General features: G+C 38.8%; 1 protein-coding gene across 1 annotated transcript in view; it reads left to right on the top strand.

Annotated features, from left to right (window-relative positions):
- MAN1A2 (mannosidase alpha class 1A member 2) overlaps positions 1-16,213 on the top strand; it is a 185,336-nt gene that overhangs the window by 135,401 nt on the left and 33,722 nt on the right. Inside the window, exons 7-8 of the mRNA XM_036768998.1 lie at positions 2,813-2,936; positions 3,253-3,346. Coding sequence (XP_036624893.1) covers positions 2,813-2,936; positions 3,253-3,346 — 218 coding nt within the window. The remainder of the gene's footprint in view (positions 1-2,812; positions 2,937-3,252; positions 3,347-16,213) is intronic.

Here is a 16,213-nt window from a genome sequence, read left to right as displayed (position 1 = left end):
TATTATGTCTTTATGTTATTTACATGGATAGAAAGTATTAATCAAGATTTTTAAAATAAAAAAACTTCTGATATATAGTTATGAAACGTAAATACAACTCTTACCCTCACTGATATCCCTAAAAAAATTGTTACTCATTTTTATTATTGTTTGGTAGTTTTAGTTAAAATATAAGACAAGCTAAAATCAGCACAGTGGTGAGTAGTGAGAATTATTTAATGTTCATTAAATGCTGAATAAAAAGGAATATTATTTTGAATTTTGACATTGCTAAGGAAAAAGAAGGTTGCTGTAGCTAGAAGACCAGGAATAGATTCACAAGGACCTGGATTCAAGTCCTGACCCTTAAGACATAGTGTGATGATGAGCATACCAATTAACCTTTCAGTTTCCCCAAACAATTCTTTAAGTTACATAGGAGTTATATAGGAGCTGCAAATCTGCATTGTTGCAGGAAATTTTCACACCAAGAGTTCCTTACCCTGATGAAATCGCAAGTTTGCTTTCCTTCCTCTCCAACACACAAAAAGAGAAATAGTTGACTTAAAATAGAGAATTCTACTTTGTCTAGACTTCATGTTTCAGCAAGAAAATGACATGGGTGTACTATTTAGAGTCTTAGGAGGAATAATTTACCAAAGGAATTTTAGTGATGTGATGAGTTAATAAATCTACAAATATTGGATTGTTTGCTCTCTTTTCGCCAACAGACTTATTACTAAGTTAAGCAAATTGATGGGAAACATAAAAGTTGCTGCCTCTATACTACTATTTCTGTTAGGCTATGTGATGTCTTAAGTTTTGAAATGAAAAATAAAGAAAGAAATTTTTAAAAATTCAAACCATGATGCCTCTTGAACAAAGAGTAGTTTAACATATATGTGCTGAAGAAGATTAGATATGCCGATAGGTTGGAAAAGAATGTCAGTGAATAACAAAATCCCAAGATATCTCAAATAGCAGCAGGCAGTCCATCTGCCCATCTCCCAATTGTTCTTTCATCGAGAAGATCAGGAGTTTTTGGCATGATCTCCCTCATCTTTCATACTTGCCCCAACAGAGTTTTTTGCATATATTCATCCATTCTTTTTTCCACTCTCTTGTGTCTTTCTACTTGTGCACAGCCCTCAGATCCATGAGCTCTGGTAAGGTCTTGTTCTTCTCTCATTTATCCCCTCTTTTTCACCCTTTTTTTCATGCTTCCCTTCACCTCCAGCCACATATGCTTTCGTTTCCCTTCTCCTGGTTTCACACACACACACACACACACCCCATTCTCTGCTGCTCTTCTAGGTATTGTCCTTTTGTTTCTTGTATTTCACTACCAAATTCTAAACAGTTCGTTTCCCATTCACTTCAAGCAATTCCTTACCATTCAGGCACTCCTTACAATCTGGTTTCCATCTTTTGGTATGCATTTTCCAGTCAAAGTCTATAAAAAGTGCTTTTAGGCTATCATTGATCTATTGCCTTTCCCTTTTGTTACTGTAACTCCTGAATATTTTATATGGAATACATACAGCTTAATAAAACAGGTTTCTTTAAAAAATACTTTGACACTGCTCTCTCTTAAGGCACTGGTCCTGTTCTAATTCCTAAGTACGAGGGTTATTTTGTCATTCTCCTTGACCTTTCTATTATATATTGCCCACTTCATCCTTAAAATCTCCTTCTTTTGTTTTGTGACTCTCACTATCTTGGTTCCAGTTTTACTCTTTAGGTCAATCTTTCTCATTCCTTGTCTGCTCACCTCTAAATAGGGACTGACCAAGGCTCAATCGTAAGCCCTTTTCTCATACTACACCCTGGACCCTAGAGTTGTCATTCTCCTAGATCCAGCTTTTATCTCTAGGTGGACATTCTCATTTCTGTATCTCTAGCCCACATTTCTTAAATTTCAATTCTCTATCTCCATCCGTTGGATGACTAATTTGGATAGTGCTCCCTATCTCAAACTCACCCTGTCTAAAAACAAATTTATCATTTTCCAATGGCAAGTATTCCCCTGGGCTTTTTCTGTTTTTAAAGTAGAACCAGTTTTCCGATCACTCTAGTTCAAGATCTGTAATAAAATCATAAATTTTTAGAATTGTAATGATCTTCAGGAATGAACTAATTGATTAATTCATAAGAGTCATATTTACCTTCATCCCTTGATTCTATCATATATCTGTCTCTAATCGTTTGCCAGTTCCTGCAAGTTCTTCCTTTTGTGATGTCTTTTGTAGCTATTCTTGATTTTAATTCATTTATCGTAGCCTAGCCCTTTATCACATTACATCTCAACTATTTCATTGCCGCTCATTTATCTCCTGCTTCTACCCTTTATGTTTAATGAAATTGGTGTACCCATTACTTCTTGAACATACATACCATAGAGATTCCCACCTCTGCCTTTTTGAAAATCACACCATATTCTTTCTCTGAAATGTTGCCCATCCTTTGTTTAAATCCTACTATCCTTTTAAGATTCTTTGGAGTAGGTTTCCCTAACTCACACGGTAATGATGGTGATCTTTATTTATTGCATTCTGCTATTAAGTGGAGGATATAAGAATTTAGTTTTTGTTTTAGATTCTGTTATTGGATAATCTGCAGTTTATGGAATCCAGGAAATTAATGTGGTTCACAGTTTTTGTAAAATGAGACTTCTTTTTTACCTGTATTGACTTGTGAAGTTTTTCCAGGACATACTCAAACTTCATTTTAAACCATAACATGCAATAATCAATAAGAATATATTTAAATTGTATATTCATTGCTGGTTTTTCCAGATTTTCCAACTTTTAATTTTATCCCTCTTATTTTTCAGTGGAATTGGACGAAACTGGGGTTGGGCATCTGCAGGTAGCAGCATTTTGGCTGAATTTGGTACCCTACATATGGAATTTGTTCACCTCAGCTATTTGACAGGGGACCCAGTCTTCTACCAAAAGGTCAGTCTTGGTCTCAGTAAGTTGGAGATGTTACAACTTTAGGAAAATGAATAAAACATATTAAGCAGAAAGTTTTTGATTCTCTGATTTGTTTGTCAGGACTTTGTCCTTTGTTTTATTTTTCTTTTTACGGAAACATCAAAATTTTTTGTTATTCCAGTATCCTTTAATTTAAAAAAATCTCTGCAAAAATCTAATTGAATATATAGCACATAAAGGAAGCATGGAATCCAGGAGAGGAAAAAAAGACTAAATGTCAACAGTTGATGGTATTTACATTGTTGGTTTTATATTGTTTATATTTTGTTTTGTTCAGGTTATGCACATTCGGAAACAGCTTCAGAAAATGGATCGGCCTGATGGACTTTATCCAAACTATTTGAACCCCAAAACAGGCCGATGGGGTCAGCGTGAGTATTTGTTCCATAATTGACATTTGCATTTTTATTAAAACATGATGTATTCTGAAATACATTTTTAGACTCATTTTAAAATTGAAAATATTTCAGAATATCCATTGTAGAAGAAAGCTTCAGACATAAGATCACGTATTTTGTAGCTCACTATTTCTGATACCTGGCACTCTTTGCTTCATGCTTAACTTTTACCTTATCTCTCTGTTATTAATTTGTCCCTTCTCTTCCACTATAGAGCCTTATATCCTGAACTTATATACTGATACGTGCTTTAAAGTATATGTAAGAATGCACATCTGTTTTGTACTGATTATGCCAATTGTCGGGTAGCAGATTCTCTGAGAGAACACTGAGATATCCAAGAAAGAAAGGCAGTCTATGCCAGCATGGATGTAACTAGATTTTATTGGGGGGAAGCTTACTCAGGAGGCCTGCCCTGGATGGCAGTAGGATAGTAGTAGTTCTCCACCCCACTCTTAGGCCAGGTTGGGTATTATATAGAAACAGAACAGAGAAGGCATAGTTCCAGGGGTGGCATATACATTTTTTTCCCATAGTGTCTTCTGTAAAGTTTTCTGAGCAGTGCACGAGTGGTTTCATTAGCATGGAGAAAGCAGAGGAGCCTACCAGTGAATTGCGTTGGATACACACTCTATAACAGCAACATAAGTATAAAAGGGGGAATAACACAAAGAACGAGAGAGCTAGCCCAATTACTGTAGTTTTGTTCCACACTACCCCCGGGAGAGGCAAAGAACAAGTTGATGGGATTTGGTGATTAGTTGGAGAAGTGAATTTCTGAAGTTAACACATTACACACTAGCAGACTTTCTGAACTAATTTCAGAGACAGAAGAAACATGGTTTGGGGAATTTTACAACAGAGTGGGGGCAGGGGCAGGGGTGGGGTAGAGTGTGATACAGATTAGACTCAGTTACAAAATGGAATCAGGATCATTTCTTTTTTATCATTTATTTATTTCTTTAATATTTTTAGTTTTCAGCATTGATTTCAACAAGATTTTGGATTACAAATTTTCTCCCCCTTTCTACCCCCCCCCCCCCCCCCTCCAAGATGGCATATATTCTGATTGCCCTGTTCCCCAGTCAGCCCTCCCTCTGTCACCCCAACTCCCCCATCCCCTTTTCCCTTACTTGTAGGGCAAGATAGATTTCTATGCCCCATTGCCCATGTATCTTATTTCCCAGTTGCATGTAAAAACAACTTTTTTTGAACATCTGCTTTTAAAAGTTTGAGTTCCAAATTCTCTCCCCTCTTCCCTCCCCACCCACCCTCCCTAAGAAAGCAAGCAATTCAACATAGGCCACATGTGTATCATTATGCAAAGTCCTTCCACAATACTCATGCTGTGAAAGACTAACTATATTTTGCTCCCTCCTATCCTGTCCCCCTTTATTCAATTTTCTCCCTTGACCTTGTCCCTTTTTGAAGTTGTTTGCTTTTGATTACCTCCTCCCCCATCTGCCCTCCCTTCCATGATCCCCCCTTTTTTATCTCCTTCCTTCCTGTGGGGTAAGATACCCATTTGAGTGTGTATGTTGTTCCCTCCTCAGGTTAAATCCGATGAGAGCAAGATTCACTTATTCCCCCTCACCTGCCCCCTCTTCCCTTCCTACGGAACTGCTTTTTCTTGCCACTTTTATGTGAGATAATTTACCCCATTCTATCTTTCCCTTTCTCCCTTTCTCAATATATTCCTCTCTCATCCCTTAATTTGATTTTATTTTTTTAGATATCATCCCTTCATATTCAACTCACCCTGTGCCCTCTCTGTCTGTCTGTGTGTCTCTGTGTGTGTGTGTATATGTGTGTGTATGTATATATATGTATGTATGTATGTATGTATGTATATTCCCTTCAGCTCCCCTAATACTTAGGTCTCACAAATTATACACATCATCTTTCCATATAGGAATGTAAACAAAACAGTTCAACTTTAGTAAGTGCCTTGTGATTTCTCTTTCTTGTTTACCTTTTCATGCTTCTCTGATTCTTGTGTTTGAAAGTCAGATTTTCTATTCAGCTCTTGTCTTTTCACTGAGAAAGCTTGAAAGTCCTGTATTTTATTGGCCATATTTTGCCTTGGAGCATGCTGCTCAGTTTTGCTGGGTAGGTGATTCTTTGTTTTAATCCTAGCTCCTTTGACCTCCAGAATATTGTATTCCAAGCCCTTCTATCCCTTAATGTAGAAGCTGCTAGATCTTGTGGTATTCTGATTGTGTTTCCACAATACTCAAATTGTTTCTTTCTGGCTGCTTTCAGTATTTTCTCCTTGATCTGGGAGCTCTGTAATTTGGCAACAATATTCCTAGGAGATTTCTTTTTGGGATCTTTTCAGGAGGTAATGGATAGATTCTTTCAATTTCTATTTTGCCCTGTGGCTCTAGAATATCAGGGCAGTTCTCCTTGATAATTTCTTGAAAGATGATATCTAGGCTCTTTTTTTGATCATGGCTTTCAGGTAGTCCAATAATTTTAAAATTCTCTCTCCTGGATCTATTTTCCAGGTCAGTGGTTTTTCCAGTGAGATATTTCACATTGTCTTCCATTTTTTTCATTCCTTTGTTTCTGTTTTATAATATCTTGATTTCTCATAAAGTCACTAGCTTCCACTTGCTCCAATCTAATTTGTAAGATAGTATTTTCTTCAGTAGTCTTTTGGATCTCCTTTTCCATTTGGTTAATTCTGCCTTTCAAGGCATTCTTCTCCTCGTTGGTTTTTTGGAGCTCTTTTGCCATTTGAGTTAGTCTATTTTTTAAGGTGTTATTTTCTTCAGTATTTTTTTTTGGGGGGGGGGTCTTCTTTAGCAAGTCATTGACTTGTTTTTCATGGTTTTCTTGCATCCCTCTCATTTGTCTTTCCATTTTTTCCTCTACTTCTCTTACTTGCTTTTCCAAATCCTTTTTGAGCTCTTTCATGGCCTGAGAGCAGTTCATGTTTTTCTTGGAGGCTTTTGATGTAGGCTCTTTGACTTTGTTGACTTCTTCTGGCTGTATGTCTTGATTTTCTTTGTCACCAAAGAAAGATTCCAAAGTCCGAGTCTGAATCTGAGTCCATTTTCACTGCCTGTTCATGTTCCCAGCCAATTACTTGACCCTTGAGCTTTTTGTCATTGTATGGCTGCTTGTACAGTATAGAGTACTTTGACCCAAGCTTGAGGGGCTGTACTGCTGTTTTCAGAGCTGCAAAGCAAGTTCTGCCACACTAGTGCTACTCCTTCCCCAAGAACTGCCAACCTGGATGGCAGCCCAGATCTAAACAGGCTCTGCACTCCTGCTCTGATCCACTGCTTAATTCCTCCTACCAGGTGGGCCTGGGGCCAGAGGCAACTGCAGCTGTAGCTCTGGAAGCAGCCTCAGAGCTGTACCACCTCTGCTGCCCCCTGGGTGGTGGCTGACCACGAACTCCTTTCACTCAGTCCCTGCAGTTTTTTCCCACTAACCTGCCCTGTTGTCTTTGGCGTTTATGGGTTAGAAGTCTGGTAACTGCCACAGCTCACTGATTCAGGGCTCTACGGCCTGTTCCGCCCGGCTGCTGGTCAGGTTGGTCTTGGCGTGGTCCACTACTGTGTTCTGCTCCCAGCTCTGGGTGATAGACCTCACCCAGCAAGCATCCAGGCTGCCCTGCTTCCCTCTGCTATTCTGTGGGTTCTGCAATTCTAGAATTTGTTCAGAGCCATTTTTATAGGTGTTTTGAGGGACCTTGGGGAGAGCTTTAGGCAAGTCCCCGCTTTCAAGCCATCATCTTGGCTCCACCTCCCAGGATCATTTCATTTTCTCAATTTCTCCCTTTTTGTCAATGGGAGACTTTACACAATTTTCCCAGACTGGTCAACGTAAGGACAAGATTGATTAATCAATCTTAGGACAAGAATATCTAAAACTATGGACTAGATTTTAGAGGGGAACTTCACATGATACAGCATAACTGAGAGAACTCAGTATATGGATACTGTTAACAAAAAGCCAAAGTAATACAGTTAATGACCATCAGCGTTAACTGACATCAAGTATTTTAGTAACCCACTCCCATTTAACCAGTACATTTCATCTTGGAACTTAGATGTGCCATGTGGTCACCTGGTCTTTAGAGACATCTTCTTTTATACATTCTGGGATAGGTCTTATTCTCAGGGCAGCTCTGAAGTGGTCCCCGTAATTTCTGTAATTTTTCCAGCCCTTACCAAGTCTCTTCACTCAGTAATGGACCTGTCTCATAGGATTTTTCTCAAGCTATTCTCAGGCTCTTCTATCTGAAATTTCTCAAGAGGGCTTAGGCTTTCTCTTCCTGCTCCCTTAAATAAGCTTCTCTTTTTATAGGGAGGGCACCAGACAGTTCCTAACTTTCCCATTGAAAATAATCCATTACAGAAATGTGTAGGAGTCTTGTATAGTATAAAACAAAATTTCTAATTTCAAAACACACCAATTTAAAAAGTTATTTTTAAATTGATCAGTACTTAACTTTAATTTGTAAGACTCCTCAAGTAGGTAACTAAATGTTCCAGTCAAGCTTAATTAGTTTTTGTTTCCTTATGTACACAAACCTTTTTCTCATTTTCGTGAACTAGAAAAGAGTTATTAATTAATGGACAGGTGGCTTCCAAGTGCTAGTTCTAATTTTTTTCCTTTGAAAATTCACTGATACCACCGCTGCTTCTATATAATCAGTGAGATGATCTTCTCTAGCTGTAAAACAATAAATTTGTTATTCTGGGGGGTGGGAGATCCTCTTAATTCCCTTAAAGCAAATTTAAAGAATATTCATCCAAAATATGCTAGAATATTTCATTATTAATAAAAATATTCAAACTGCAATTTAGGGATTCATAGTAGAGAATATATATATATATATATTTTAGTCCCAAACTAATTAGTTTACCATGTAAAAAGGAGGAATGTTTGTGTAAACTTAGAGAGCTTCCCACAGTGGTTAGTTAACAAGACACTGAGATATAGATTACAGTATTCTCTTCCTAGTGAGCCTTTTCAGCTACCAGCCTTTTGAATATTTACTCCTCTGCCTGATAAGCAAAACTCACAAGCATATTGCTATTCTGTTTAGTTTTCTCTCTCTCTCTCTCTCTCTCTCTGTTTCTCACACACACACACACGCACACCCCCCCCCCCCAAACAAATTATTACCCTTCAAAATTCCACCTGTCTCTTTTCTTGCATATTCTGATCCAACACTTCCTTTACCAATCTTCCTTTTACTGAGTTTTTCTTTCCCTCTCTCTCTTCTGACAGCCCTCTGGCTCACCTGCCATCAGATAGGGATGGAGGGGGGTGGAGAGGAGATTAACACTTTTCCTTTTCCCCTGTCTTCTGAGTCACCTCCATCTTTTGCCTCTAGGTTATTTTGTTCTTTGTCCTATGACAATAGTTTCCATTTCAGAGTCTTTCATAACAGTGCTGAAAGTTTCCTTTTTGCCTAGACTATAAATCTTCCATTAAGTGGCACAAACCAGTTGGCCACCCCTTTCTCCCTGGATGAGTGACAACCTTTGGAATTCTGCCACAAAACCTCCTCTCCCCTCCCTCAGCCTTTCTCTTGGACTTATGGCTAGCATCTAGTATGCAGGCTAGTATGGGGGGGCCAGTCCTGGACTGCCCTCAGGAGAGGCCTCTCTCCCCAAGCCCATTTCTTTGGTATCCTGCTGACTGTGCCGGTTGTAAGGAGGCAGATGTAGTCTGTCAGATTATGTCTGTTAGATTATGCCAAGTGCAGGGTAGCAGACACTCTGAAAGAATAGGGAGATACCTAAGAAAGAAGGGCAGTCCACATCATCATGGAACTAAATAAATTTTATTGGGGGTGGTTATGAGGCTCATACTGGCTGGCAGCAGGACAGTGGTAGATCTCTGTAAACTAGCTCACATATTATATAGAAACAGAAAAGAGAAGGCGTAGTGCCAGGGATGGCCAAGGGTCACATAGAAGTTTTCCCATGGGATAGAGCTTCTTTCCTTTGTTTACATTAAAGGTAGTTTACATCACTCTTTAGGAAGAATCTAGCCTAACCCATGTTGCACCAAAGAACTTAAGGAGGATGAGGAGTGAGGATAAGCCATTAGATTTAGCAATTAAAAGATTGTTAGAACATTTTCTGTTGAATAGCCCAGTTTTGGGATTTGGAAAGATTTGGAATCATTAGTGTTTGGGCAAAGGATTCAGGAATAAAGGACAATGTAGACCTAATGTGGTGAACTTAGGGCTGAGCTTGGGAAGGTTTAGGTTAAAACAGGAGTGATCACCTAGGAGAGGACTGAGAGACAAAGAGATCAGAGGCTCCTAGAAAGGGCAAGGAGTGGATTTAGAAGTGGTGAGGAATTGGGAGAGAGAGTAATCAGTAATTATTATCTGATAAAAGGATAGGAGATTTTTTGATTGTTGAAGTGGAAAATTTGTGAATGGTGATGAGATCAAGGGTGTAACTGTTCCTGTGTAACTGAATTGCAGTGGAGAGATAGGTGGTGAGAATTGAGGAAACTGAGGAACTGGGAGGTGAGGGTGTTTTAAGACACATCATCACATATATTAAAATAATATAGTGTAGGGCAAGAGTTAGGAAGGAGAAGAATGCTGTGAGCCAGGGACTGAACTCCCTAAGCAAGTTGAGATATGCTCTAGAGGGCTGATCGATCGAGAAGCAGATTTGAATGGCGTGAACCTCAAAGGAAGTGAGGGTGTGAGTGATGGCAGCAAGAGGACAGTTTGGAGGTAGCAGTAGGCAGCAAGAAGAATTCTGACTTTCCCTTTCCAGGGAACATCGTGGGGAGGATAAGAAAAAGTGCAGCCAGTATTAGAGTTGGGGGGGGAGGTGCGGTGCGGTGTGGTGTCAATGTCATGTGAAGGAGCCAGGTCTCTCTGAGTGCAAGTAGAGAGAAGCGGCCTGAGGGGACAAATCTAAGATGAATGAACATTTGTTTGTTGTGGAGTGCAAGGTCACTGGACACAGTGGGAGGGGAATGCATGTTGGGACTTGGCAGGGGAGTGAAGTAAATGGTGATGTGGGAGTTTTGAAGCAGTATGGTACACACTTGGGCCGTTGCAGAGTAATCCTCATTGGGATTCAGAAAGAAGGAGAGACAGTAAAGTTGTTAGTTGTAAGGTCTTGGGGTCATGGCAGAGGGATCTGTGGCCTGCTCTGCCCTTACATTTTCCAGGCTGACCCCTGATGGAGCATAAAGCAGGGAATGGTTCTGTGATCTGCTCAGTGTTTATATGTGATTTTTTTTGTTTAAGATTATGTTTGAAAAGCTACGTTATTACTCTCAGTAAAGCCTACCTACCAGAAGGTACAGGACGTAGCTGATTGCTCAGGTAAATTCAGCAAGCAGTTTAATGTTTTTTTTATTAGGCATTTGAACACCAAAAAAGAACTTAATGCACATATACCTTACTCTTCCCCCACAAACTCTGTTAACTAGTGACATTGACCTTTGATTTGTCTTACTCACAAATTTGATTGGCTTTCCTTCTAACTCCTCTTCAGAGTAATTACAAAAATGTTGAGTAGAATAGGGTATATATGGCATGCAGCTAGAAACATTCCTCCAGGTTTTTAATAAATGTACTTGGAATATAATGATTCATCAAACTATAAATACACCTAAACATATAGCTCTCCAGCTCATAATTCTCCAACAGATCCACAGAGATTTTGTGAAAGGCTTTTGTGAAGTACCTGCTAAAAGAAAAATAAAGCCTCTCTGTGGCATTCTTCTCGTCCCTCGTGCTCATACCACGATCAAAATATGGAATGATGTTTCTTCAGCACAGTTTATTCCTAGTGAATCCCTACTAAATCCAAGTAGCGCCACTTTATTTTCTAATGTCCCAAAACTCTCTCTTGAATACTGTATTCTTGGATTTTATTAGGGATCAGTGTGAAGCTCCCAGTCTTTAGTTTCTGGAATTTACCCCTGATGCACAAAGACTGTTTACCTTCTGGTATCTTTCCCATTTCCCCAGTTCTTCCAAGAGAACCAACAATTGTTCTTTGTTCCTGGTTACATATTCCTTTAGTGCTGCTTTCTTCCTATTTCCTTACCTGTGTTGGGCATCAATTTCCCCTAAACCAAGAGTTCTTACCCTGAGGTCTCTGAACTTTTTTTTTGAAAACTGTATTTCAGTATAATTGGTTTCCTTTGTATTCCTGTATTTTTTGTTTCGTACACATAAAAGCATTATTCTTAGAAAGGCTCCATAGGCTTCATTAGAATACTAAAGGGTCCACGGCACAAAAATGGTTAAGAACCTCTACTTTAAACCATATTTGTTCTGACTACTATATAGTTTGAATATAATTTTTAGTAGAGAAAAATGAAAACAAAATAGAAATTTACCAGACATGATTTCCAGTTTTTTGAACATCTTGTGTTCTAAAAATACATTTTAAAGTCTGTTGTTTGCAGCCCTATCTACATTTTCCCATGAAAACAATACTATATGTTGGTTAGGTTCCCAGGCCCACCCATATATACCTTGATGTATATGAGTTATACTTTGAAAATTCAGTTCATTTATGATTTCATCAAAAGTGTAAGTTGCTAACACCTCCTGGTCTTCATCTCATATACAGTTCTTCATGTCTTTCAATAAATTTTCCTTTGAGAATCTAACTAGTGCAGTTAAAAAAGTGTGTGTATGTGTGTGTGTGTGTGTGTGTGTGTGTGTGTGTGTGTGTGTGTGTTTGATGCACACAAATTTAGCCCACCTTCTTTTTTCTTGATGTTGTCTTTTAGCTCATTTTATTTCCTGTAAGTCATTGTTGGTAATATATTATCTCTGACTTCCATTTACCTTGTGTCTTTTCTATTACAATTTTTGTCATCTGTACTACAATTACTACTTTCTATAAAAATGAGGTTTGAGGGTGGTGATGTGTATACTATGAAATTAATATTAAGTCTACTGTCAAGTTAAAATGTTCTTTTTAGAGTGAAAATGTTTTATTTAGATAATGTAGATATGATTGTGGCGGATTTGGGGATAGATTCTATGATTCTGCTATATTTTTTTCTCTTTAGCCTCTTAAGTCAATTGCTGCCCTTCCCACCTGGGGTGCGGTGGGGGGGTTGGCGTTAAAGTGATATGTATTATCTTTAAAAACAAAGGAACATGCCACTTGGAGGGGCAAAAACCCAGTCCTCCAGTTTCTATTCCTCCATCTCTATATATCACCCAATCCAGATCTTTGTTCTTACCATTTCTCATTCCCCATATTACATTCCCTCCTTTCTCAGGTAACCTCTAGACTCATCCTTAGAGATTTCAGGGTTTTAGCACCCAGGGCTCTCCTAGTTGATCAGTCCTAATTCCCATAACCTCTATCTTTGTGCTGCCTCAGCCACCACCAGAAGGGCCTATCTTGGATTTTGACTGTCATCTATTTTTTTCTCTGTGATTTTGAATTCCTAAAATCCCCTTTACCAGTCATAGCCTGTCATCCAGGCTGTCCCTCAGTTTCATTCTTTCTAAGCCATATTCTTCATATTCCCGATGACCTTCATCCAGTTCCTCTATGCGGTTTTCCAAGGCCATCAACACTGCACTAGCCTTACTTTCTTGCTTCCCTGGCCTTGGTACTCTGATTAACCACTTTATACACAACAGTCTTCCACCCTTGAGTACGTAGTCTCCTTTCATGGCTTCATTGCCTTGTCAATTCTCAACCCTTTGTCATCTATACCTTTTGTCTTCTGTGTTCCTGTTCCTGAGCTTCTAAGCACTGCTGATGGAAGTCAAATATCTATACCAACAAAGATACCATAAACCTGCATTTTCTAATCTCAGCCTGACTCTCACTGCTGCACAATAGTCATTTTACTCTTCCTTGATTGACACCATGGCACTCTCTTTGCAGCAGCTTTCCCAAATCCCTCTCTTCTCTCTTCAGTCTCCAAACACCATCCCTCATTCCAGTCTCTGCTCCAGTTAATGTTCTTTCCTCCTATTTTACTGATACGGTTGAGGTCATCCATCATAAATTCCCTCATCTCTGTGCCTCAACACCCATTTAGGTTTTCCTTTCCTTCCATTTTTCTTTCATTGCATTTTTCCAGAGATGAAATGGCCTTTCCACTCCATTTGTGCCCTTAATCAATCATTTATTTTTTTGTCTTCAGTCTCTCCCTTTCCATTAGCTCTTTACTTGGGTACACACAGATATGTTCTGTTCTATCCTTTACACAATATTCCTTTGATCATTTCATTTCCTCAAGCATCTCTTCTCTCAGCTCTTTGCTGTCTGGCTTCCAATTGCTTTCTGATTTCCAACCTCTCTCAGTGGTCACCACCATCTCTTAATTGATAAATCTGTTAGTCTTTTCTCATTTCTCATCCTCTTTGACCTCTCTGCAGCTTTTGACACTGTTGGCCACCCTTGTCTTCTGTGACATTATGCTCTACTTGTTTTCCTACCCAGACAATTGTTCCTGCATCACCTCCTGAGTATGGGCTTCCCCCAGAGCGCTGTCCTGGGCCAACTTCCTTTTTCTCTTGTGGATCTCATCTGCTATCTGCAGGTCATTTCTACACAGGTGACTCCCACATTTACCTGGCCAATCCTAGCCTCTTTCCTGAACTCTAGTCTTCTATTTCCAACTGTCTGCTGGATAACTCCTCTTGGATATCTCATTGCTGTTTCAAATTCAACAGATTTAAAACTGAACTCTCCCTATCTCCCCACCCCCACCACCTGCACATACTTTCCTTTACTCCCAACTTCTCTATTTCTTTTGAGAGATACATTATTTTCCCAGTCACCAAGATTATTATAATACCTTAGTCTTCTTTGGATTGTCAGTAAACCTTTCCTACTATGTGCTATGCACTGTGCTGAGCTCTGGGGATACAAATACAAAACAAGAAAGATGCCAGCTGCCCTCCCTGAGCTGACAATCTAACACACAAAAGAAACAAGAAAAGGGGAGTAGAGAAACCAGATAAGCCCAAGATAAGAGCAGCTGGGTAGGAAATAAGACTTCAGTTCTATCCCCTTACTTGGTAAAGTTTGTGACTCCACCCTCCCCTCAGGGGTGTGCCATAACAAGGCTAATCTGATCTTGCAAAGTGATGAGATTTCTCTGTCCTTGGTTACCTGGGGGCTTGGTAGAGAAACCATATAAGTTCAAAATTAGTTCTGCCTGCTGGCAACTGAGAGATACCTGAGGTCTCCTTGACTTTTTTTCCTTCCTGATGCCTACTTTTATTTCTTTGCCAAGTCCTATCATTTCTACTTCTGTAGTATCTCCCATGGTTTCCTTCTGTAACTTCACATAGCTGTTATCCTAGATGCGCTTAACATCTCTTGCTTAAGCTATTATAATAGCCTCCTAATTTGTCTTTCTCTAGTCTTCTTCATAACCCTGCCGAATAATCTTCCTAAGGTACTGTTACATAAACCTCCACTCAGAAATTTTCATTGACTCCTGCTTGCCTCTGGATTAAAATCCAAACTCCTCAGTCTGTCATTTAAGACCCACTACAGCCTGACCTTAGTCTACCTCTCCAAACTTAGCTTACTTCACACATTTTGTTTCTGCCAATTTGGGCCTCTGGCTGCTGATACTTGACATTTTATTTATCATTTATTTATCACCTCTTTCTGTTCCCACAAGCCATTGCAAATGTCTAGAATGAATTCCCTCCTCATACCTGCATCTCATAAACTTGTCTTCCTTAACTGCTACACCCTTCTCCATTAAACTTGCCTTCATTCCCCTAGTTATTAATGCTTCTTTCACCCCTTATAGAAAAATCCTTGGACACTTTTGAATAAAACTTAATTTGGACAATAACTATTTTTCCTGAATCAATAATACAGGGTTTATTCAGCATTTATTCAGGGACTATAAATTTAAACAATGACCTCATTGTTACTAAAAAGATCTTTTGTTTTCCATACTTATTTCTTTCAAAGTATCTTCAAATTACTGTCGACGTCACTCTGGGCACTTGTTCGTATGGAGAACGAGAGAGAGAGAGAGAGAGAGAGAGAGAGAGAGAGAGAGAGAGAGAGAGAGAGAGGGAGGGAGGGAGTGAGTTGTAGATACAGAGACACATACAGATTCATTGGTTATTTGGCACTAGTTCTTTAGAATCCTGAGAGAACCTTTCTGATAGTACTTTAGCAGCTGCATTCTTTACTGAGAGAGTTCAGCTTGCCCTTTTTACTTTTTTCATATTTTATATGTATTTTTGAAAAGAATATCATATTCCCTTTGCAGTATACATCTGTCAGAACTAAAAATAGTCTGCCAAACAAATGGTGCATTGAAATAAAATTTAACAATTCAGCTTTGGCTAACTATTATAATCACAGTAATGATAATGTCTGTGACTTGCACATAGCAATCACAGAGACTAATCACTGGTAATTAACTTCAAGAAAAGCATTTGATAACAGTTATACAAAAAAGAATAATCTATAAGGAGCCTAGATTTAAAAGAATATCATTAAACTTTTTTTGGGGGTCCAATTTTGCTGTTTCACAAGCAGCTTTTGCTCGGAATTACAACTTTATAGGTTTGAAGGTGAAAATGCTCAAGCCAAGTCATCTATCCTTTGATTTTTAAAAGGATTTGTCTTAGGTAAATGGTGTAGTTAGGGTTACATGGTTTTAGTTTTCCTTGGGACAAGTTATATTTGACCTTGTTGATTTGTCAGTAATAAACTTGCTTTGTTTAAAAAAAAAATAAAAAATGAAAAGCCTGCACTGAATATCTTGGCTTTCCTGAAAGACAGTTTTGTTCACTCATTATGCCAGCAGCAGTGTCTAAAGAAAAGAGGCACATTTTCCTTCAAATTGGGTAAGGACAATGTTGTGGCT

This window comes from Trichosurus vulpecula, chromosome 7 (assembly GCF_011100635.1).
Source record: "Trichosurus vulpecula isolate mTriVul1 chromosome 7, mTriVul1.pri, whole genome shotgun sequence".
NCBI lineage: Eukaryota > Metazoa > Chordata > Mammalia > Diprotodontia > Phalangeridae > Trichosurus > Trichosurus vulpecula.
The sequence above is the reverse complement of the archived record's forward strand: the minus strand, read 5'-3'. Positions and strand labels throughout refer to the sequence as shown.